The sequence below is a fragment of the Dendronephthya gigantea genome, unplaced genomic scaffold, assembly GCF_004324835.1.
Source record: "Dendronephthya gigantea isolate DGI-Jeju-01 unplaced genomic scaffold, DenGig_1.0 000029F, whole genome shotgun sequence".
NCBI classification, from domain to species: Eukaryota; Metazoa; Cnidaria; class Anthozoa; order Malacalcyonacea; family Nephtheidae; genus Dendronephthya; species Dendronephthya gigantea.
In genome coordinates this window covers 1,908,071-1,933,096 of record NW_021163039.1, presented here as the reverse complement: position 1 = coordinate 1,933,096, position 25,026 = coordinate 1,908,071, and the positions used below count along the sequence as shown (strand labels likewise).

The window sequence follows — 25,026 nt, the reverse complement described above, 5'->3', positions numbered from 1 at the left end:
GAATTGGGTAATCGACACTGCTGAGAACAACGAAAAATTTGTTTACTCGAGAGGAATATTAACTTTTGGGATTTTAAAACGAGTAATCAAATTCTTCTTAATATGAAGCTGCGAAGAGCTAGCGTTGTTCACGAGCATTTTTTCATTATCCTCCAATGAAAGTGAAATAGTGCAAGTATGTAATATTACCTCATTCATTTTACCTCTTGAAAGAAATTGGTTCGGTGTTTGTGGTTGCGTGGCATTAGATAAAAATATTCCATCTTACTGACCGTGCAATGAATGTTTCCATTGCACCGTCAAGGCGTGCAAGTTTTTCTCAATGCACAGTTGCTTTTTCATAAAATTTAATCACAGTAATAATCGTATCGTATTTGCACACATTTGATCACGAATCCGAACATGGAATTACTCATAAACACAAACTGTTTAATCAATAACATTGGATCTTGTTGGTATTTTTTTTGGTGTTGTATATAAAAATCATTCTTCTCGATGAATGGAATAATCCATCTTTCACCTTTACCATTGCCCTCGTAAACATTCTTTATTAGTTATACCATTGTATGGTATTGAGCAGAAACTGAGGGAAAAATTTCACGCACGAAACAAGTACGTCTATCTTTGAATGTTGAAAAAGGCATTTTTGAAAAATGCATCGAATTGCATTTACATGATCCACATGGAGTAGCATGAAGCTTGGCAGCCTCTTCGAATTTCCAATTGATGAATTGGTTTATCAGCTATGACTTATGTGATGATGCAACAAGAAATGGTGCCTATGGTGCCTATGCACCTGCATTCAGGCAGGTTTACTAAACTAAATCTAAGTTGAATGTTGAATTATATACTTACACCAGAAACCAGAAAGATATTTGCGTGGTGATCCCCATGCCATAGAATTAATCGCTTAATTGTTCTCTAACACACACCAATCTCTGGAAAATAGCTGTTAATTGTGGTCAGAAGAAATTTCACATAAATTTAGTAGCTACTTCTGTTTGTACTAGGGCATATGGAGAGCCCTAGAAAGTTACTTTGTCTACATAATCTTCGAAATTTAATTTGTTTGAACTTTTAACGAAATTCAACGAAATTTTAATCAATTTTTAATCGGCCGATATGAAATTCGCTCACAAAATTTGGCATAAATACACTTAGTATTTATTTATTTACACTCAATACACACACAAAAAGATAAAACACAGATGTTTACATATCCTGCGGTTGAGGTAATTATATTATATGAACTATTTGGATACGTTAGCAATGCACATCTTGAATTTCACACAAATCTAAGTACATGATTACATGATTGAGTAAAATATGTAATTCAAAATTTTACAGCTAGTCTACTCTCCCATTCTGTATTAGCGAGGACTAAAGAATAAAAAACTTACAAATAATTATTTATATTGACCAGAACCTGTAAGATTAATAACCTTCCTAAACATGAACTACAGAATAGACAGCGATTACCTATACTATGGTTTATCTTGCAGGTTAAGATTTTCAAACGAACCAGTAAGCTCATCAGATGGTAATATAACAAAACCAGAAAACATTTTGTTAGATTTCTCTCTTATCGTTTCGATATCATGTTTTTGAAACATCACATCTTCTCCGTAGATTTTAAACGGAGCCCGGCTTACAAATGATCGGTACGCCTCTTTATCGTGCTTTTCAAAGAGTTCCTTTGTCTTCTCTAGCGCCTCCCTGACTGATGATTCATGCAGCAAGTGATTATAAAATGCTTTTATAAACTCAGTTGTTGCATCATCATCACTGTGCCTTAGTGTGGTAAGAACAGAGCGAGCTCCGGCTGCAAGAAAAGACAGAGCTAAAACTTCAACACCTTCTGGAGATATTTCGTCTTGCTGAGAATGACACAGGCATAAAACAACCAAGCCACCTTTCAGAGAAAAACCCTGAACATCCTGGTGCGTCAAAATGTCATTCTGCTCAGCAAGAGTCAAAGAACTTTGATTCGAGGAGACACGTGGAGAAAGCATTATTGCACATTGCTTAGGTTCAATATGTGCAGAAATATGGATAATACTAGCCCCGCTCAAAAGTCCCAGCAAAACCTGTTTCCTGGCTTCGCCCTCCACGAAGGCCTTTGCTTTGAAAAGCTTTGAAAAAGAATGAACTTCCTCTGTAGCTTTAGGCAAGTCTGACGTTGGATTGCCAACAAACAACGCAAAACCACATTCGGGCAGAATTTCAATGGATTTTTCTCTGATTGTTTTAATGTCGCCTTTTGTAAACATCACATCATGTCCAAAGAGAGTAAATGGAGCCCAAATTAAATAGGAGCGGTAATCTTCTCTCTCGTGTTGCTGAAAGAGGTTCATTACCCTTCTTAAAGCTTCACAAACTGGTGTTTCCTGAAGCAGTTCCCCGTACAATGCTTCCATAAACTCTTTTGTTGCATCATCACTAATGTCCCAGAGTTTGGCGAGAACAGAGCGAGCTCCAGCAGCAAGAAAAGACCGAGCTATACCTATCACACCTTCTGGAGAAATCTCACCTTTGCCTGTGTTAGAACAGCTTAGGACGACCAAGCGAGCTTGCAATGAAATACTTGTAATATCGTTCTGTGAGAGGAGATTTGAATCTGGATTAGGAAGAGAAGAAGATGGTTCATTTAAAGAAAGGTCGGGAGCAAGCATTATTTCCCCCCTCTTTGGTTCACTATGAGCAGCAATGTGAATTATACTTGCACCGCTTAAAAGTCCGAGAATAACCTGTTTTTTCGCTTCAACTTTTACGAAAGGCCTTGCTGTGAAGAGCTTTGAAAGACTTGCAACTTCCTCAGCTGCTTTAGGTAGATCAGTGGGTGTAAAATCTGTGCCATACAAAGAAACTTTCCCAACTTTTGGATTACCAACAAACAACGCAAAACCGAGGTCAGAATTATCGGGATGTTCTTTGGTTAACGTCAGAGTGTGTAATGAGGGCGTTACTTGAATGCTGTAACTTTGAGATAAATATCTCCCATTTTCATCAATCAGGGACGAAAATGGTACAAAAAACAGTGGCCCGTGAGGAACAACAATGAGCTTATTTCCTTTGACGGCATCTCTTATCGGTTGAATGAGAAAATCGAACAGTTTTCTTAAAATACTTTTATCGCTAGAATTATCGGCGCTGGAATGTTTTTCGTGCAAGCCTTCAAGCTTTTTTGCTTTACATGGCTTGGTTGGCGGTGAGATCATGTGACTTTCAAAACTACGTTCATTCGCAAGTGAATCAAGTTTAAAAAATGAAGAATCTCGATTAACATTGACACTTGTCATTGTGAAAAGCCCAATCAACAGGGGCAACAATATATCCACTGCTGCATCTGGCATCAAGCACTTGAAGGTGACATCACTACTCAAAACCCAAACTTTCAGAGACCCTTCATTGAAATCAAACGCAAATAACACTATTGAAATTTCATCATTTTTTACCTGAAGGATGTTCTGTATTCGCTCTATTTCTCGATTTTCTTCCCTTTTCTCAATTTTGCTCCATATTGATTGTGCGTAATGAGACAATTGTGCATCGAAATAATTTTGTTTTCTTTCAATAGAAAAATGGAGCTCTTTTGCCCTTCCCAGATCAGTCACTAATAATCCCGATTCTATGCGCCCCAGAGAAACTAAACAACTCATTAACTCTCCATGGGCTCTGCAGAAAAAAATTGTGAAGGAGAGTTTGTTCTCATCTGGAACCGTATTTTGGAACTGCTCTTCAAGAACTTTAATAAGTTTTACTAAATATGATGATGCAACTTCGTATTCTCCTAAACTCTTATAAACATTTGCAAGTTCTTCATAACTGCGTATCATCATAAACGGCTCACCGATATTAGTGCTTACTTCTAAACTTTTTGTACCATGTTCAATGGCTTTTTCATTATCACCCTTCAGTCTATATATGACGCCCATATCTCTGTTGGCTTCTGCTATCCCTGATTGCATTCCAGTCGTTTTGGCTAATTCTAAACTCTCTTTGTGATAATTCAAAGCGTTTTCATACATTCCTAGTTCACGGTAACAAGTTCCCAAGTTGCCATAGATCGTGATTATGGCAGTTTGATCGCCCTCTGCTATGAAAATTTCGGATGCTTTCTTATACTCGTCAATTGCATTTTTCCAATTTTTGGATTTAAAAGAAATATTACCTGAATAGAAATGGATTTTTGCAATTAATGTCTGATTACCCATAGCCTTGGCGATTTTAGAGCCTTCTTTTATATAGCTACTGGCCTTCTCATTCTCTCCTATTCTTTGGTAAATCAAAGACAAATCACAATTGGCTTCTACGATACCTGCTTGGTCACAGACCGTCTTTGCTATCTCTAAAGATTTTCTGTGCCATTCGATGGCTTTGCTGTATTCACCTAAAGAGCAGTGAACACGGCCCAATTCGTTACTGACATATTTAATTCCATTTTTGTCATCAATAGCATTATATATCTTTAAAGCGTGTTTTAAGTAAGCAAATGCCTTTTCATATTCACTGAATAAAGAATAGATGTGACCTAAACGGCTATTACTCTCAGCTATTCCTTTCTGGTGGCCAATGGCGGTGAAAATTCTTAATGCTTTTTCGAAACATTGAAGTGCTTCTTCATTTCTTTTTAGTTCAAAGTAACAAATGCCTAATTTCCATTTGACATTTGCTGTTTCGCCTGGATCGTCCATTACTTTTCCCAATTCTAATGTTTTCTTATAATAGTCAATTGCGCTTTCCCACTTTTCTATACAACCATAAAGATCACCAAGATTTCTATTCTGTTCTGCCATTGAGGACTGATCACTAATAGAAGTGCTAATTTCTAAGCTGACTTTCAAAAAGCTAATTGCCTTTTCATAGTCTTTCGTTCTTTGATAAAATCTGCCCAAACTCATATTAGCACCAGCTATCCCTTTCTGGTCGCCAATAGCGGTCATAAGTCTTAACGCTTCTTCGAGACGAAAAAGTGCCTCGTCGTTTCTTCCTAGCTGAAAGTAAGAGTAGCTTAAACTGCAATTTGTCTTTGCTATTATTTCTTGATTGTCAATTGCTGTTCCTAATTCTAATGTTTTTTTCCAATGGTTAATTGCGATTTCCCACTTTCCTAAAGAATAATAAGTATTAGCTAACTGGCGATTGCTTTCTGCCATTAAATACGTATCGCCAATGGTCGTGCTAATTTCTAAGCTTTCTTTCAAACAGCTAATAGCTTTTTCATAGTCTTTTAATCTTTTGTAAACATTTCCTAAATACATACTAGCAATAGCTATACCTTTCTGGTCGCGGATTGCCGTTGCTATCTGTAACGAGTTTCTGAAACAGTCGATAGCCTGGTCATAATGACCTAAATTCATGAAAGCGTTTCCCACATCGATACTGTTTTGCACCTCTAAAGCGCGATTTGAAAACCTCCCCAAACTCATCTTAGCATCAGCTATACCTTTCTTGTCGCCAATAACGGCCATAAGTCTTAACATTTGTTCGAAACATTTAACTGCCTCTTTATTTCTTTCTAGTTGACAATAACGACTTCCTAAACCACGATTAACCTCTGCTATTCGCTCTATGCTCAAATTGCAGTCGCATAAGTTTCTGTGGCTTACGGCAATTTTTCTGCGATCATCAGCAGCAGTACCTCCTTCCAAGCCTTTTTTTAAGTATTCAATAGCCCTTCTTTCTTCGCCTGAAACTTCATAACAAGCGTCAACAAGCGCGCGAATATTTGCAATCCTTGCTTTGTCCCCAATGGCAGTACTTGCATCTAGAGCTATTTTATAACTGTTAATGGCCTCTTTATATTGGCCTAATTCAAAATAAACACGGCCTAAACCTTCATTGCTGATTGCTACTGGAAACTTATCGTCACTAAGTGATAAACCCTTTTTGAAGCAGTCAATAGCATTTTGATATTCTTTCAATCCAATATAAGCCTCGCCTTTACTTGTGTGTAGAGCGGACTCGAAAATAGCAAGTTCTAAATCTTCAATTTTAGTTAAACTTTCAATGGCTGTTTCGTAACACTCAATTGCCTCTTTATACTTACCTGATTTCAAGTTGTTATCTCCTGAACGTGCGGTGCATGTAGCTATTTCGAGATGATTCGTCATTCTGATGGCTTCTAACTTCCCAATATTTAGCTCCTTGGGTTCCATCACAAGTTTTGATTTACTTGTCTAAAAATTAATGTAGAGTACAACGGTAACATTATTAAAAATGCATTTAAACAATTATATATATAATTATTAAAAGAACTTTTTTATAACCAGGGATTGAAACTATATGAAATTGGATAGAGATGAGATCAAATGCAAGGTTTAATCCTGTAATTTGATCTGCATTCGACAACAGCCTAGAGTTTGGTATCAAACTTCGCGTACAGGCATTTGTAAGTGAATTTATTAATTAGAATATAGAGTAAGGCAGAGTTGCGTGTCAAAAACAAGGGCTAATAATTCAATATAGTTTAATATAAACAAATATTTTACATTCTTGTAATTCGATTTCGAAAAGTGGCTTCATTCTTGCCTGCGTTAACGCTTCTGCAGTTATTTACTATTCCTATAGATGGTCTCTAGCGGCAGTACATGACTACATGTCTCCAAAGCTAAGTTAAAGGGAAATGGCAACATATTTTTTTTTAGATTGAATTATTAGATTACCTCTTAGTATGAAAGAAAATAGCGAAATCTCCATAACTGTGTCGTTCAATACTCATCGTCGCCATCTTGTTATGATTTTTTTTATGCTATGTAGTTATGCAAGTTCCCTACGGCGTGACGTCACAACAGGGCTTGCTTTTCGCGGCAAATTACGAATTCTGCTGTCTTTGTGTTGTTTTCGCGATGTATTGTCCAGTTTACGGCTGTAATAGCAGTAGTAAAAGAAATCCCGAGAAAAAAATACACTTTTTTTCGTTTCCTAAAATAATCAACGAAACCGAGAAAAAAAGAAACAAGATATGGGTCGATTTTTGCAAGCGAAAATGCTTCGTGCCATCTCAGTATTCGGGTTTGTGTTCGCTGCATTTCAGCGAAGATGCTTACGTTCCTTCGCATTCTCCTCAGTTTTTATCGACATTAAATTTTCAAGAAAGGCGAAAACTATTGCTCAAACCTGACGCAGTACCCACGAAAAATAAGCCGCTTGATATGGTTCGTAATGACTGCAGACAATCGAAGAGGAGACAAACAGGAGTTCTAGCACGGCGAAAAGTAAGTACAATAAAATGTTATGTGGTGGTGATAATATAATGGGTTATGATTTTTGAAGAACATTAACGTAAGGAAGACGCAGATTTAACACTCCACAGTTAAAACGTTACAAATTTATACAGGTTTTGAACATTCTTCTTTCGTAGGAAGGGTTCAAGAGTTGATTACAAAATCCAAATTACCGCCTAATGAAAACGAAATCGTCAACGACGACAACACGATCGGTACTGTTACTGAACAATCAGATGAATCAGAAACTTTAAATGCTGATTGTAGCAACATCAGGACTACAAGTTGCCAAACCATCGCAGTGGAATATTTTAGAAAGAGTGAAGCTACTCAGACAAAGAAGTCTATGTTATCAACAGCAACAAAAGGTACACAGACACTACTTACTGTTAATTCGTTGTCAAATCTACTAGTGCAATTTCCTAAAAAAGCTTCAACTGGTTCTCAAACTGAGCCACCTGACAATGGTATTGAAGAATGTAGTGTCACAATTAATGAGTGTCAAACAAGTCAACATGTTGATTCCTCGAAAACAAGTGAATCTTGCACAGCACACGCTGAGATCCCTGAACCACCACCAGAAGAACCGGGCGAATTCGATTGTGATGAAAGTTCGGACGAGACTTACTGTCCGGAATTTGACAACTTATCGGATGAAGAAAGTCGAATTGAAAAAGAATTCACGAAAGAAGAATCAGAACAAAATGAAAAACGTATTCTTTTGTCCAACGAGAAGCCTATTGAGAATCAGCTAAAGATAATTATTTGTGAAGAGTCGTTAACGCAAATCTTTGGGATTTGCCAAAAATGTGGAAGCAGCTGCTCAGTTTCAATAGGAAACATACTCGGAAGTTATTGCGTGATCTATATATCGTGTTCGTTAAACCAAAACCATGACTTTTCTTGGTCAACTGGTCCTTTAATAAATCGACTTCCTTCTCTAAACATACTGATAACGTCAACAATTTTAGCCACGGGGATGGAATCGAATAAAATGTTGAGGTTTATGGAATCTTTAAACATTCTCTGTATTAAAAGAAGGGAAATGTCACACCTTTAAAGTTCATACGCAATACCAGCAATATTTAACTTATGGAGATCAGAGCAGCAGATGTTGATTGATGGACTCAAGAACAAACAAGTCATTATAGCTTCTGACATGCGGGTGGACAGTCCTGGCCACAGTGGCCTTCTTGGTTCTGGAAGTACTCTTGACGTAGAGCAAAACGTTATTTTAGATACTCAAGTTATAAAGGTAATTGGGAGGTTTAGCTACAATGTATAATAGATACTCTAACTCTCCATAGTCCAAATCAACAAAAGCCATGGTGGCTATTTTAGTGTTCCCAACGAGAGTAATTAATTTTCTAAAATTGAAATACTGGCATGGTAGATGTGACGCCATCTGCAAACGCTCTATTGCATTTGTGGTTAAAACTGATATATTGATATATATTTTAGAGTACTGAAGTCAAAAACTCCAATGCGATGGAGTTAGAGTCCCTGAAAAGGCAACTTTCGTACCTTGAGAGTGCTGACATAAAAGTTAAAAAACTTGTGACAGACAGGCACGTGCAAGTATCAGCGTATATGGCAAATGAAAAGCCAGCTATAGAGCACAACTACGATGTGTGGCATGTTGCAAAGGGTAAGAAGCCTAATTGCCAAATAATTTGATCAGAGCTCAATACGAAAAAACATAATTTAACGATAAAAAAAAGGATTAACTTTTCCTAGTAAGAACTTATATTTATATATAACTTAGGTGTGAAGAAAAAGCTTTTGAAAGCCTCAAAGGCAAAGAAATTCAAGGCAATAAAGCCATGGATTGGGGTAGGCAACATGAGATCAGCATAAAATTTAGTAATAATCTCAATTAGGAAGGACTGTATGCTACTAAACATAAAGGTCACATGCAGACAGTCCTTGAAATTTGCGACAGCATGAAGCAATTGCCGTTGTGATAGTTTCACGACGGCACTTTATTCTTTAAGCTCGAAAGCTCTTGAAGGATGGCAATACTCACTTTAAACACATGACGGTCTATTTAGGAGCGTAAATAACATGGGCTACAACCGCTCAAACTATATAGAATAGGTATACAGAAAGAATTGGTTTGTGAAATAAACATTTGCCGCAGACCGGTACGACCATATTATTGTGTCCAAAGCAACACTATATAACAGCTGTGCCGGTGAGAAAGCGTTACATGATAATGCGTACATGAACTCGTACCCCAAAGATTGATTTTTAAAAACGTTCGACCTGTTGAAAAGCAAGCTTTTTTGCTGCCGTGGCGAATTTTGAATTTTCTGCAAAAATGTCTTCGTAATAAATAATAAATGTTTGATAGGCACACTTGATCCGGCAGGTTTTTAATTTACCCATATCTTGTTGTTTTGCAGTCAAGTTTTAGTGCGATAAGAATCATCATGTAACAAATATCGATCAAATATGAAAATTCAAAAACTTTTTCAGTCAATTTGTAACCATCTTTACTGGGTGGCAATTTCAACCACAAACGAAAATGAAAGAGAAGAAAAATAGAGAAGTCTTCTAAATCACATCACAGACGTGCATGTTCACGGGGAAAATAAGATCTTCCAGAGATGTACCCATGGAGAGTTGGATAGAGCATGGATTAAAACAGGTTACCTAGTTTTTCCAAACTTTATATAGTAATTTCTTGAAAGTCTATAATACATACTATTTACTATTCTATACAGGGTCAGCTGCACACAAGAAACTCGAGGAAATCCTTACACAATCACGACTAATTTCTGCTGTTCGGAAACTATCAAATCTTCACCAGACTTCATCCCTTGAGTCCAAGCATTCTATAGACAACCAGTTTGCCTCTAAAAATGTCTACTATCCATTCCATTCACTTATGGCGAGGTACGTATTTGCAATTTTAATGCAGGTAGAAAACTGTGACCAAAATGTGAGTGCATGTTACTTGTTTGCCTATTGAGAACTAAGTGAAATCAAAACCAATTTAGTTCTAATTATCCTATTATTATAGCTTTTGTAAGGTAATTAAAGGAACACAGGACAAGTTGGCAGAAATAGATCCAGAGCAGTTTGGTATGGGAGGGGGGTGCACACTAGATACCCAGATTAGCACCCCTCCTGCAGCCTGTTTGGCCTAGACTAGAGTTTGTACCCAATACCCGCACTACTCCCCACGCAAATCCATCACTGCCAGTTGGTATTCAAAGCATAGGAAATGTTAAGAAAGGATCGAACTTTTTAAATGTCTAAAGACCCTTTTCTTAGTTATGTCACAAATGTATGTTTAAAAGCCAAGAAACCCCCATTCTTATGTTTTAAGGTGATTGGCTGATAATTCATGAAACCATACTGTAGCCCCAAGGTATAACATATCAAAATATTTCAGGCTGTTTTTCTCTAACATGCATTTTAATGAGAACTCCAAGAAAAGCCAAGCCAAAACCAACAAAGGTTTAGATCGTTGGGCAATAACATACCCAAAAGCACACAAGGGGGAAAAGGCTATTGCTAAGAAGATAAAAGAAGCCCTAACTTTTAGTAAGTTGATTAACAAGATCGAATGACTATATAACTAGCCCATTATGTGCAGAGCTCTCCTAGTGACAAGTAATATTGTCTAGCATTTGTCAAGTAGGGCACACCGGGATGTTTTGCAGAGTAAGTGTAATTTCACAAACTACATGTATCATTATCACAAATTAAAAGTTACAAGTATGTTTTTAGTGCTTTGAAATCACAAAATGTTCATTCAAATAGGCATAGTCTACCTCATATATTACTTTTTTACTTAATCCAGGCAATATAACTAATATTAAACAATAAATGTCTTAACGAAGTTTAACCCTAACAAATCAAATATATTAAATTTTTCTAATTTTAGGTTATGTAAAGCACACTCAGTCTGAAAGCTTAAAGCTACGACATAAGTTCCCAACGATAAAAAAGGCACAGCTTAATGCTATCAATGTCCTACCTAAAGAACCACCCTCCCTTGTGGATCAATATCAAAAAGCAAACCCACCAGAAAGTAAAAGCTCAATCATTGCCAAGCGATTCAGTAGATTTAGCAAGCCGGCATATCCTGAGAGTGATAAAGATACATGTGAATGTTCAGGCAAATGTGCAACAAAAAGATGTGGATGCAAAGCAAGCAAGAGATTCTGCTCTTTGAGTTGTGGTTGTAGGAGGGACATATGCGTAAACAAATAGTCTCATTACTCTCATAATCACCTGGCTGACACAATGAAGAACAATTAACTCCTGGATTCTCCCAAATTTTCATCAGCGAATCATTTTGAGAACTTAAAATGCGTGTATAAACCATCTGGAGACGGAAACATTTTCCGGATGGATGTGTACACACACGAATTAAGGGAAAGCTCGCCGGATTTGTTTTCCTAATATACCAAAAATCCACCTTGAGCATCTTCTGTAGGATACAAGTCTGTATAATTTGTGTGTTCGTTCGAGTTCCTCGTCTCCCAATGGCCAGTTTTCCTCCATATACTGCGATACATCAACACACAGTACATCCTTTGACAACATATTTTGTTGAAAAGCTGACAAATCTGTTATGCACATAAGTTCTTGACTTTCTACTTTTTTTAATATATCGTCATATCGTCGTAATCTAAAGACTTTTCATGGCAACAAAAAGACTCGACTGTTTTTTCCATTTTAGTACACTTTCCGCATTTACACCAGGAAAGTGTTGTTTGACGCCAGGCATTCGCTGCATCAAATTCATCATCATACTCATCCTCTTCATTAGAAGAGTCATCTTCGCTGCTTTCTATTTCGTCAATTTTATTAGGTTCAAACATATAAGGTTCAATAATAGGTTCACACGGCACTAAATCGACGAATACATCTTCCTCACTTTCTATATGTTTAGTCGCCATCTTGAAATATTTGCCCTGTTGTGACGTCACGCGAGGTTCTTTAATCGCTTGAAAGTTCGATTAAAGATGGCGGCCTTATGCTGAAAATTAATGCTTTTAAATTCGGAATAACCCGAGCGTAATGCAAACTTGAGTTATTATTTAACGTTATATACCTTATTTAATATGTATTATTATATTTGGTAAAGAAAAAAAATATGTTGCCATTTCCCTTTAAAGCAGTTAATAGCCTGCTCATAATTATTATTGGCCTAATTCAAAATAAGCACGCGGCCTAAATTTTCGTTGCCATGTGCTACTTATATCTAATCGTCGCTAAGCAATACACTTTTTTTAAGCAACCAATAGCTTTTGTATATTTTCTCAACTCAATTTAGGTATGATATTTTCTGCAGTGAATTGCGAACTGCATAATTGTCAATTTCATTGCAACTTTTAACGCCTATTCCAAATACTCAATTGCCTTCTTATACCAACCGAACTCCGAATAGTCATCTTCCAGAAAAAATGCGCTAACCCTGGGTTGAACAGTGTTTTAAATCGGTGACTTCTATCGGTTCAGAAATTATTTATGAAAAAAAATATTCGACTTTGTAAACAAGCAATTATGTAAAGATTCGCTTCGGCTAGGGTTAAGCTAACCAGTCCCTTGAGGTAAATAACTTGGTTGATCTGTATTTTGCCAGGTTTTGAAGAAGAATTTTTGACTAATTTGGCGAATTTGACTATGTATGTGTTGTCAACACTAAATATATTCTTTAAATGTTAGCAAACTGAATATATGAATAAATACCCCCTTCAATTACATCTCTAGTCACACCCCTGCAAATATACGGGCGGAATTAAATCCTTCTCAACACGTCATTGTTCTCGGTGCATAGCGTCCATGCTTTATAGCCATGTTGCCCTTCATCTCTAGATATCTAGGTGAAGCTGTATTAGTTTTTTCTAACTTTTTTATACGGGCCATCTGAATTTTCATATCCCGGAATAGTTTGATAAAAAACTACTTTGTCCCCTCACCAACTTTTTTATATCCCTATTATAACATACCTATTTACTGTGTATGAGCTATATTACGCAATCTGTGGCTTAAGGCAATTCTTCTGCGATCATCAGCAGCTAAAACTCCATAACAAGCGTTAACGCTTGTGCAGTTATTTACTATTCCTAGATGGTCTCTAGCGGCAGTAAATGTCTCCAAAGCTAATTTAAAGCAGTTAATAGCCTCTTCATAATTATTATTGGCCTAATTCAAAATAAGCACGCGGCCTAAATTTTCGTTGCCATGTGCTACTTATATCTAATCGTCGCTAAGTAATACTTTTTTTAAGCAGCCAATAGCTTTTGTATATTTTCTCAACTCTCTTTTCTCAACAATAGTTGTCAATTTCATTGCAACTTTTAACGCCTATTTTAAATACTCAATTGCCTTCTTATACCAACCTAACTCCAAATAGTCATCTTCCAGAAAAAATACGCTAATCCTGGGTTAAACAGGGTTTTAACGGGCTGTTTACATGAGCCCAATTACCCGAGATTTAACGAAGCGTTAGATGATTTTGAGGTATTGAAATGAGCAGATAACATGATCCTGCCAGTCATATTATCACCACAACAATAGCATGTGCTTGTTTGGTGTCATAAAGACTTATTTCAATACCTCAAAGGCCTCTCATGCTTCGTTGAATTTCGGGTAACCGGGCTAATGTAAACAGCCCTTAAATCGGTGACTTCTATCGGTTAAGAAAATATTTATGAATAAAGTTATTCGACTTTGTAAACAAGCAATTAATGTAAAGATTCGCTTAGGCTAGGGTTAAGCTAACCGGTAACTAGAGATTAACTTGGTTGATTTATATTTTCCCAGGTTTTGAAGAGGAATTTTTGGGCTTGGCGAATTTGACTATATTTAGTGTTGACAACACATGACAGTTCAAATGTTAGCGAACAAAAATCGAGATGAAGCAATGAAATTTCTTGCGTGATTTTCTAGTTCATGCATATTAATATCAAATTCAACAGGTCGTCTTACTTCTTCAAGATTTTCTTCTTTAATTGCGATCCTCGTTTTAGCAGCATTCCTGGAAGAAAAATGTTACCGTAAACAAATAGTTATTAGCGAAAATATCTTAACACTATATAGCTATTGTGTATTCAATGTAAACTTGGCAGTATTGTGAGTGGTCCATGCATGAATAACGAATTCTCGTTAACATTTTTGTCCAGTATATATATAGCCCGTACGGGTTAGAAACACTTCAAATAGCTGAGGTGCGTTTTCAGATTCTTCCGTTTTCAGTGGGCGAAAACGTCGGATACGTGTGGACGATACGCGTAACCGTGGGAATACTCTTGCATTTTCAAATTCTTCCGGCATTGTGTAGACGGGGCCTTAAAGGCCCACACAAACTGAACGTGATTCGCTAACGCGACGCGAATTTTCTTTTTTCAGAAGCAAACATTTTCAGAACATTTTGAGAGACACAGGCTCCAGACAAATCAAAATGACTATCGTTCTATAATTACCAAGAATATCACTGCATTGGAAAACTTAGTAGCTTTTGAAAACTTTCGTAAAATTTCTTAAAAATCGCGTTGGCGGAACGCGTCCGATGTGGGTCGGCCTTAAAACGTCATCTATGGTTGTGATTACGTAATATCCACTATGTTCATAACTGTGCGAATGATTATAAAAACTTAAAGTTGCACCTGCTTTTCATGTTTTTCAGTTGACGAAGAAACTTTAATATAATCTCCATGTTTTGTTTTGCATAATGCATTTTTCGTAAAAACATAAAACGTTTTTACGAAAACTTTTGCGAAATTGCAGCTACATTGCTTTCATTGAAATACAATACTTCTATCTTGACGAACAGGACGTTGCTGATTCCATCATTACTTGCTGCGCATGCACATAACCAGTGGTATTGTTCTGTCACAATTCCCTGATGTAATAAACCTCTGAGCGAGTATGAAATATGGTCGTAAAGCACATTCATATACATACCTTTCTTTATTCACCTCCTCCATGTTTAGTATCTTAATCTCTATTTCCTCCATTTCAATTCCAATCAGCAAAAGTTCCCTCAGAAAACTTTCCTGAAGCCTTTTGGATTCAAAATCATCCAAAACCTCAAGAAACCGTTCATCTGTAAAGCAGTGCAATGAAACAAGAAGACTTCCTTTTTCGATGTTTGTTATTTCTTGGTCATGTTTCTCAGAACCCAAAGCTCTTTTCACTGCGTTCTCGAGAACACGTACTAAGCGAGGATCTTTTTTTAGTGCATCATGCAAATCGCCAATAGAAGCTTCTATGTCCAAATCTTTTGGCTCTTGTTCATGCTTTATTCTTCCGTTGACAAATATTACGAGAATAACTCCTTCCTTTGCTAAACAGCCTAGGGGGAAATTACGCGAAATTGACATGGTTTATAAATTCTGTGAGAATTGTGAATAAAACAAACTATCGAAGTTTCAGGAAATTTAATTGATTTGCCTTTTGAGAAAGAACTAACGTTGAGAAAGGACTAACTTAGATTTTGATATATTATAGTTGTATTTTTAATAGTAATTCATGGGGATATTACTTTTTGAAATGGTTACATTATTTCAAGATGTCTCTAAAATATGCAAAATACGCTCTACAAAAATATTGCTAATCAATCAAATTGGGGTTTTTATTTTCGACCATGCATAAATTCGTTTGAATTCATTTTCGACTTACAGAAGCGGTAAAAATCCAGATTTCAAAGATTTTCTGATGGTCAACGCCTCTGCACCTAATTTTTTGAAACTTGAATAGCTTGTCAGTGTAGCACAGTTCATATTCTCACATAGTGTGGTCAAAATGTATTTCGCATAAAAATCCAGCAAATTTCGATCATACATAATTTTTGTCCCATATATTTGCATAGATTTCATCATAGTTGGGAAGAATTAGGAATTCGGTTTATCAATGACACTATTACCTGTTTCATTACGTTGATCCCCTGGATTGTCTTCAGCTCTATTAGAATATCTTCTGACCGCTACTTGAAAGAGTTCGTTGTTATCGATCATTGTGCGTATCATTTCTGTTACTCTTTCATAAATGCACTCGACTGTTCCTCTTAACCTATTAACTTCATTAGTTGGAAAATCATCCTCTTTAAGATTGCCAATATAATCAACTCGAAAGGTCGAGTATCCAGTTGCAGCAAAAGCATCTTTAGCGAGTTGAACATACTTTAAGAAATCAGCTTTTTTCATTTTGGATTTGGACAAGTGGCACAGATGGTTTCTAAGAAGTCGAACTTGGTCAATGGCTAAAGTTAATGTTTCTTCTTCGACTCCGCCTGGACTGATCAGCGAGGGGTGAAATTCGCTGGTTTTTCTCCCTTTTATATATTGGTCGTTGAGTGTTTGAATCTTGAACATGGTGGAGATTCCGAAGGTCTTCGAGTAAATGGTTGCTCTAAACAGATTTGTACAATCCCAATCATGGTACGATGTGTTGGTTGGTACGTCAGTCGTTCCTCCTTCGTGTTTCAAAAAAAGGGCGCGGACTTCGGGTGTGTCGTCCCATTCATTACATCCAAGAACTTTTGAAATCTTTGTGTTCCAAAGTTTCACAAATGTCGCACGTAGCATGTTCGGAAACTCGTCAAAAACGATGGATGAAAATTTGAAGAAATTCAATTCTTCGTTTGAAAAGGGTTTTGCTGCCATTTAGATGATATTTCTTGGAACGTACCAAACCAATTATTCAAATTCCTTGATGCCTACTGGAGAGAGAAGGAATTTTTAACATATAGTTTTATAAAAATATTATTGGTCATATGAAATTTGAAATATGATTTATTTGAAAAATGATAATATTATTGGAAGTATGAAAGTCATCGTTTAGAACAGAGAAATAAACGAGTAAAGAGACTTTTAGACGGCGATTTCACTCGACTGATTTTAGATTGCGTATTAAAATTATTACCCATACCATAAAAACAATCAAATCAAAAACTTGAATTATAATTTTATAATATAGATCAGTACTAGTGTGCAAATGTTTAGATACTCTGTAAGAAGATAACTAGAAATACATGCATGCAGCAACCCCTCGCCATTTCAAACGAAGCAAAATATTTCCTGAGCTAGCCAGACCTAACCTTCAATATTATGAAATGTCCTAAATGTAAAGCCGATAGCTGATGTTTCAAATATTTCGGAAACAAACACAGTCGTAAAGGTGAAGTGAAATCACCCGTTTTCCTGCTGCTTTCCGTTGCATTAAGTTATAGACTTTCACAGTTTAATAATACTTCATTATAGCTAAACCTTCAAAACATCAAAACAGCCCAAATAACATAAATAACCAAGCAGTGAACGTCGAATGTTGTTTTTCGATTATTAAATTCATGCAGTGATTGCAGTCGACTATATATAAACCTTTAAAGTGATATTTGTTATATTAAAACTCCGAATTACACTTTTAAGGACTATTTTGGAAGTTAAAACGATGATGTAAAGCCTTAGATAGTCGGTCACGTCTTCGCAAAACCGAGCAAAACGACATACTGTACCAAGGTCATAAAATGTATTCGTACAGCAAACACGAAATAAACCTCGAAATAAACAAAATAGGCTCCTACCATTTCAAGGATTATAATCGAGTTGTTCCTTTTCACCGCTAATTCCTCCAGTTCTGATAATATTTTAAACTCTTCCCAGTGTTTTATCTGTTATTTGATTCCACATTTCATATTTTGTTTTCGAAACATTTTTTTAAAAAATAGTTTGCAAAATGACAATTAAATTGCTGACGTTTTTCACTGAAACACAAACGTTTCGTCTTAGCCAATCAGGAAGCTGCTGATTACCAGTCTACACTTGTTCGCATTTCGCGCATGCGCGCAAGTACCATGACCATTGAACGTCCATGACATTTGGGCAACTTTGGATTCCGCTATGTTCTCCCGGGTCCCGGGTGTAATTCCTAATCTCCGGGCGGAATTAGTACTCTCGCACGGTGCGCTCCGCACCGGCTCGGGGATAATCTTCCGAAAAATTACCCAAAATACATACAATGACCGGTTAACAAAGGTTATTGCAAAGGTTATTAAAAGGTTATTGCAAAGCATTTTCGCAGACCAATCATTGCCAAATTTCGTATTTGCACGGACAAGTTTGCCTTGTGAGTCAATGTTGATAATGAATATCCGGGGTCACTCGACCAGGTATTTCCTTCAAGACATTCGTACAAATATTCTAGGGCTCTAATGTTGCCAGGCTCTTCAAGATGCTCTTCAATTTGCATCAAACATTAATCCAATGACGAAAGAAAATTTTCCTTCGTCTTAAGTCTGAATAATTTGAGCAATACAAAATACAACGAAACTGATATTTTCATTTCTAAACCTAATATCGAAGAGCATAAAAAAACAACTTTCAGTATAAACTCTTATTTCGATTCCAATAAACATCTGAATGACACTAGATTAATAGAGACACGCACAGAAAAACTTGAGCGTGGCAGAAAACCTTGAACGAATTAAAATTTGAGAGATGAAATCACCTTTTTCAAGATATCATTGTGGAAAAGTATTAAATAAAGTTGAAAGGTGCTTAGACAGCACTAGTTTCCTCAAAACTCTTACATATCTTTATCAAGCTTTAGTGCTACCACACTTTGATTATTGCTCAATAGTCTGGGGTAACTGTGACGAATATTTAAAAGCAAAGCTACAGAATCTCCAGAACTGAGCTGCGAGAGTTATTACTGGTGACTCATATGAGATATTAATATAATTACAAAGGTGATTATTGAAAATACTGGCATTTGATTGGTCGAGCGACCTCGGATTATTACGCGAAGTCAACTAAGCGGTGACTATGGTGAACGTTTGGGAAAAACTCGCTCGCGCGACCGTATAAAATTGAATTAATTAAATTATTTTTCGGTGTAATTGCGGTGTATCGATTATTTTCTCGAAATTAATCCCACCGGGCGAGGGTACTAATTCCGCCCGGAGATTTTAATTACGCCCAGGAATGCAAATGCGAAATGAAAGTTGTCCGCCATTATGTCATGGACGTTGTGCGTTTTTGTAAGTTATGCGCATGCGTGAGTATAAGACGAGTTAAAACTGGTAACTAGCAAACGTTTACAAACGTGCGATTTGCTAAATTAAAATTTGGGTTCACGTCAGCATAACTGATATTTTCAATTATAAAACTTTTTTTAAATAATATTTTTCATTTGGATGGTCCTAAAAATATACGATAAATTGACTCGTAAAATTGATTAAAATATAATGTAAAAGATGCCTTTGGATAGAAAAATTTTCATTCCAATGGATGGTAAAAAATCTACGATTTTGAAGCATTTTTAAAGTGTTTTTGAACAGGTAAATGGTAGATTTTGTATTTTAAAGTATACAAGTATTTTGTAAGTTTAATATGTGGATTTATCAACAAAAGTATGACCCCTCTTTGAATTTATTCGTCAATTTCGTTGAAATGATTTGGATTTGGAAAGTACTTATTTTAAAAGGTGAATTTGTTTAAAAAGTAATTGAAATTTCGCTAAGAATTGTAGTATTTAAAACTATTCGTAGCACAATTATGATTATATTATAGTCGAATTTGATAGCTCGAGAGTCGACTTTATAATTGTACCAAGATATAGGATTTTACTTTACGACTTCGATCATTCAGCAGAAACGAGTATTATAGAATTTCAGTGATGGAAATATTGTTTATAGCTTAAAATATTGTTTATTGTTTAAAGTTTATTGCTTCAGGCGAGGGGACGACTTTGCATGCAATGTATTTCTAGTATATCTAGGTACAGGGTGTATACTACTCGCCTTCGTTGTCTGTGAGCGAATAGTCAACTCAGGCTTCGTCTTCGTTGACTATTCGCTCATAGACAACTTGGACTCGTTGTCTAATTGTTGAATAGTTAGAATGCACCAGCAAGCCACATGCTGTGCCAACTTTGGTTATTTTATTAAATCGCAAAGTGTTATTAAGCGATACATGATATAATGGGGAGATTACGAACACAGCAGCATCGAGCCTGCGAGACTGAAAGAATATATAGTATAAGTGAAAAATGAGTGAAGATGCCTATACAATCGACTATAGGCACTCTGACTCAATCTAACCCAAAATATGTAACAAAGTTAACATTTTTGTTAGGTTCATATTATTGTTTCTGATGGTGTCTGTATGCTACTCTATGCTTTGAATTACAGGTTAGTGAGGTTACTTACGGGAATAAAGGATAACACGTGACCTAAATGCCTTATAAAGTAAACCAAAGATCGATGGTGTGGTTTCAACCATGGCTATCTATAATATTTGGGTTGATAACTCAGGGAAGAACCATCACAATATCATTAACGCTGGTTTGATTATATGACATATAATCATTTGACATAATCGGTCTTAACTCGCATATGCATGTCATCATTTGTTTTAATTTGTTAGAATTCGGTTTTCATACTTCGTCAGACTTCGCATAACAACGAATTTCAAGAAAGGCGTGTGAATTACGATGACTTATTAAACATTAAAACCTGCCTTTCAGGCCGAGTTTATCCATCGTATTTTGATCGCGTCAGATACAATTTAAACACGGCAATAGGTGAAATAATACGCCTCGTTCATAGTTTGAATTGCATTCGATGCGACCAAAATACAACAGATAAACTAAGCCCAATCTATGCATCTGAGTTACACACGCGCATTCATTAAAACATGAAACCCTAAGAGATCTATAGAACCCCCCTCCGAAAAAAATGACTGCCCCTTTTAATGATCCCAACCCTAATTTAATTCGTCTATACATGTTTTACATGGAGCGAGTTATCCCCGCTAGGCGAGGTGAAGACTGCCTAAACTGCCTAGGTTAAGCCTTTGATGTAATGCGCGCTTTTTACCTCGCCTAGCCGGGATAACTCGCTCCATGTAAACAGGCCCTTAGAGGCCTGAACTGTTTCGAAGGAGATATGTAATACAGTTCAATCCATAAATTGCAGCAATTTCCGGATAACTCTCCATGTAAAGACACGCCGCAGTTGCCCAATTTAATTAATCTGCAAACAAACGAGTGTGCCTTAAGCCCGTCGCACACGTGCGCTAATAGCTGAGCTTTTAGACCTCGCGCGGTTGTTAGCTCACCAAGTTAGGGTGGGTTTCATTTGCAGAGAAATAGTTAGCTAGCGAAATATTCGCATATTTTCTTTAGAATTTTCACAGAATAACTAAATTAGTTTAGCTTCACCCTATTCATTTTAAGAGAAAATATATGCAAATATTTCGCTAGCGAACTATTTCTCTGCAAGTGGAAATCCAGCCCTAATGCCCCCCACAGACCGGACGCGATTTGGCAACGCGGTGCGATTTTTCAAAGTTTTTGATTTTCCAAAAGAAAATAAATTTTAAACTATCATAGTTTTCAGTTAAACAAAACATCTGCTCTGGCGCGCCTATCGTATGCCAGTCTTATATTAGTGTGCAGTGTAATATGTGTAATGTGTTCACGAATATAATATAAATGGTTCATGACGCGTTAGAGCTTGGTCGTATTCTTTTTCAATCATGTGCGACGTTTTTACGCGCCATGCGGTACCATATCTTTAAACGGCGAAATAGCAGCGATATTATTAAAATAGAACCTAAATCAAGATGTAAATATATTCTTACGCCAGTTGAACCTAAACTTAATCGAGCAGCATTAAAAGAACGGTGTATTTGTGCGTCATGAAGAGGTATTATGTTTTATGTGAGCAAAATCGAATCGCGCATCAGAAAATTGGCCTAAGATGTGATAAGACGACGAAAAATATTTAAAAAATAACAAAAATTGAAGAAAACAAATTTCAAAACTATTTCAAATTTCAATACTTACATTTCCTACACGCGGGGCTGGTAAAATGTGATTCTTCCCTCGTTGACGGGAGTATAAATTCTGCTCTTAAGGTTTGAAGTTATTGGAAGCCAAGTCAATGTTAATTGATGCGATACCTATTCGACCGACAAGCCATGCTTCCAATTAAATTTTAATAAAAAGGCTGCAGTTAAGAAGGGCTGCAGGTGGCTAGGCTGCTATGTGTCTGCGCCACAAACTGCATTCTAATTTATAACTACATAAATATATTATGCAGATTTATCGAGTCGATCATTCGGTACAAATAGGCACAAAGTGCTTGTGGAAAACTTCATCTGGAACATCAATATATCCAATAAAATCTTCCACACAAATCTATATAACATCACTGTTCAAAACCCAAACATTCAGCCGGATATTTCATTTTCAAAAGCAAATAACACTTTTGAATTTTCATCACTTTCTACCTTGAGAATGTTTTGTGTTCGCCTTACTTCTCGATTTCCACCCTGTTCTGAATTTTTTCCATATAGATTGTGCGTTAGCGAACCATTTTGTCTCCAAAGCTCCGTTTGCACTACCGTCATTTTATTGGCACGGCACGCCTATAAATGTGTACGCGTACCCAATTTTATTAGTGTTCAGGTTATCAATACAAAGGCCGGGCACGAATAAAAAGGGCACGGGTACTCATTTTAGCCGTGCCGTGCCAATAAATCGAGTGTAGTGTAAACGGGGCACAAATATTGTTTTGTTTCAATAGAAAAATGGAGCTCATCAGCTCAACCCAGTTCAGTCGCTATTATTCCGGATTCTATGTGACCCAAAGAAACAAAACAACTCATTAAAGCTCTATATGCAAATACTTGTGAAGAGGAGTTTGTTACATAATCGAACTCGTTTGATCGATTATAGCGCTGAGCAACCGTCTTGTTTTAATATTGTATTTGAAATGCCTAGAATAATAATTATCATCGAAGTAGAACTGGATGAAGTTGATAGACATGTATAATTGAGTGTCAAGATCCTCAAATGTGTGCCCAAATACGGAATATGAAGTAAATCATTTGTTAAATGTGAACACGCTGAATACGTGATAATTTGACAAAGCCACGACGCAACGTCAAAGACACATAAGAGGAACAGTTGCACAGCATGCCACACATATATATGAGATCGCAAATTTACGTTTGCTTTGCAAAGCCATGTCAAATCATTGACATTGTAGTATATATATATATATATATATATATATATATATATATATATATATATATATATATATATATATATATATATATATACTTTTCCTTTCAATGCTAACCGAAACGTCGCAAATAGTAACTCGTTCTTCAAGTGAACTCTTAGCAACCGTCTCGCTTCGTTTTGTTTTGAAAACAGTGAATATTAATTTTCATCGGTTGGATATTTCATACAATCATTAACATGCAAAGTAGAGCGAGAAAATTAGCAAAACTATGGCGTGATCCAAAGTCGAGGATAGTATTTGGATTGTATTTTTTCATGGAGTAAATCATTATGTAAAATATGAACACGGTGAATACCATATGTTCTGAAAGGGCCATGTAAGGGCCGTGTTGTTGCGTTACGATATGTTATTTTGTTATGTTGAATGCGTGACGACGCCGTACCGTGAATTAAAACCTAAAAGTGCAATGGCAGAGCATGCCTAGCAAAACTTTCAAATTAGCAAAACTATCCAGATCATAAATCACTTTTCTCTGATACTAAACGCCTAGTTAACGTCTAATTTATTTATATCAATCGTTTGGTCGTATACAAGTATACAATCATGAAAGAATGTTTGCTGTCTGTAATACAATCAGACGCCAGACCGCAACTTATATGATTTGAAATCTTGCATTGTAATAAGAATGACCGAGATATACCATGCCGTTAGGGGAACTTAATCGGAACTCCTTGCCTTGTAAGAACGCTTTAACTACCAAAAGATATGGACAATTGTACAAAACATTCGCTTATAATTATTTCAGTGACATTATATAAAATCACGCCATTTCCTTGAACCATACATTCGCGTACTTACAATTCATAGATTGTCCAGTTTCATTCAATTAATTCACTGGTTAGCTGCGATGTATTCCAATGGTTTATTTTCGGCTTTCAGCTCATGTTATACGAGTTCTGATTAACAGTAGAAGTAAATTCAATATTCCTACACAACAATGTAATATTCTCTAAAATAAATATTCAGTAATGACGCGTAACGTCAATTAAGCCCCATACAGACGGGCATGCAGGTTTCCGGCCTTGACAAGTTTTCCTTGACAAGTTTTCCTTGACAAGTTTTATTTGCTCGTGTGTACGCGAAGAAAATGACAGGTTTTCCCTGACAAAGAGCCTTGTTCCAAAGCTAGTCTCGAATAATGATAGCTTTTAAACAAGGAAAATGCCCGTGTGTACGGCCGTCAAGGAAAACTTGACAAGGAATTGGCAAAGAATTGTAGGGAACTGCCCAACAATATCTTCGATCCAATCGGGCGGGTTTTTGAAGTTTTATCATTTCTTTTTGTATTGAGATTCGGTCGTATACTCATTTTATCATGCCTCATGATATCGTAAAATTTACTCATATTATCGTAAAACTTGTCAAGAAAAATTTGCCAAATTTTTCGCGTACACACGAGCAAATAAAATTGGCAAGGCAAAAGAACGTGTTCGAGAAAAACGTGCGAAAAAAGTGTTTTGGTCAAGAAAACTTGTCAAGGAAAACTTGCCTGACTGTACGGGGCTTTACTCACAAAAGTCGCAATTCCTGCCGCAGCATGACACACGTGTACGAGATCGCAAATTTACGTTTGATTGGCTTCCACATCATTAACTGAAACATTACAAAAAGAAACTCTTTACCTTATGTGAACGTTTAGCAATCATCTTTTTTCGCTTTGTCCTTGAAACAGTGCATATATAATTATCATCGGTTGAGATATTTCAAAGAACTATAATAACATGCAAAGTATATCAAGAAAAA

The 25,026-nt window shown here is 36.4% G+C and overlaps 2 protein-coding genes across 2 annotated transcripts; both read right to left on the bottom strand.

Moving 5' to 3' along the window:
- Positions 1 to 570: 570 nt before the first annotated feature.
- Positions 571 to 5,295, bottom strand: LOC114524095 (tetratricopeptide repeat protein 28-like). Its single transcript, XM_028545212.1, has one exon. It carries the CDS (start codon positions 5,259 to 5,261, stop codon positions 1,485 to 1,487), a length of 3,777 nt encoding a protein of 1,258 aa, XP_028401013.1. The 5' UTR covers positions 5,262 to 5,295; the 3' UTR covers positions 571 to 1,484.
- On the bottom strand, positions 5,263 to 24,217 carry LOC114523959. The gene is made up of 6 exons (XM_028545026.1): positions 24,082 to 24,217; positions 16,114 to 16,908; positions 15,153 to 15,543; positions 14,178 to 14,226; positions 5,447 to 6,179; positions 5,263 to 5,336 (listed from the first exon to the last, which is right to left on the bottom strand). Exons 2-6 carry the CDS (start codon positions 16,850 to 16,852, stop codon positions 5,263 to 5,265), a joined length of 1,986 nt encoding a protein of 661 aa, XP_028400827.1. The 5' UTR covers positions 16,853 to 16,908; positions 24,082 to 24,217.
- Positions 24,218 to 25,026: the final 809 nt, after the last annotated feature.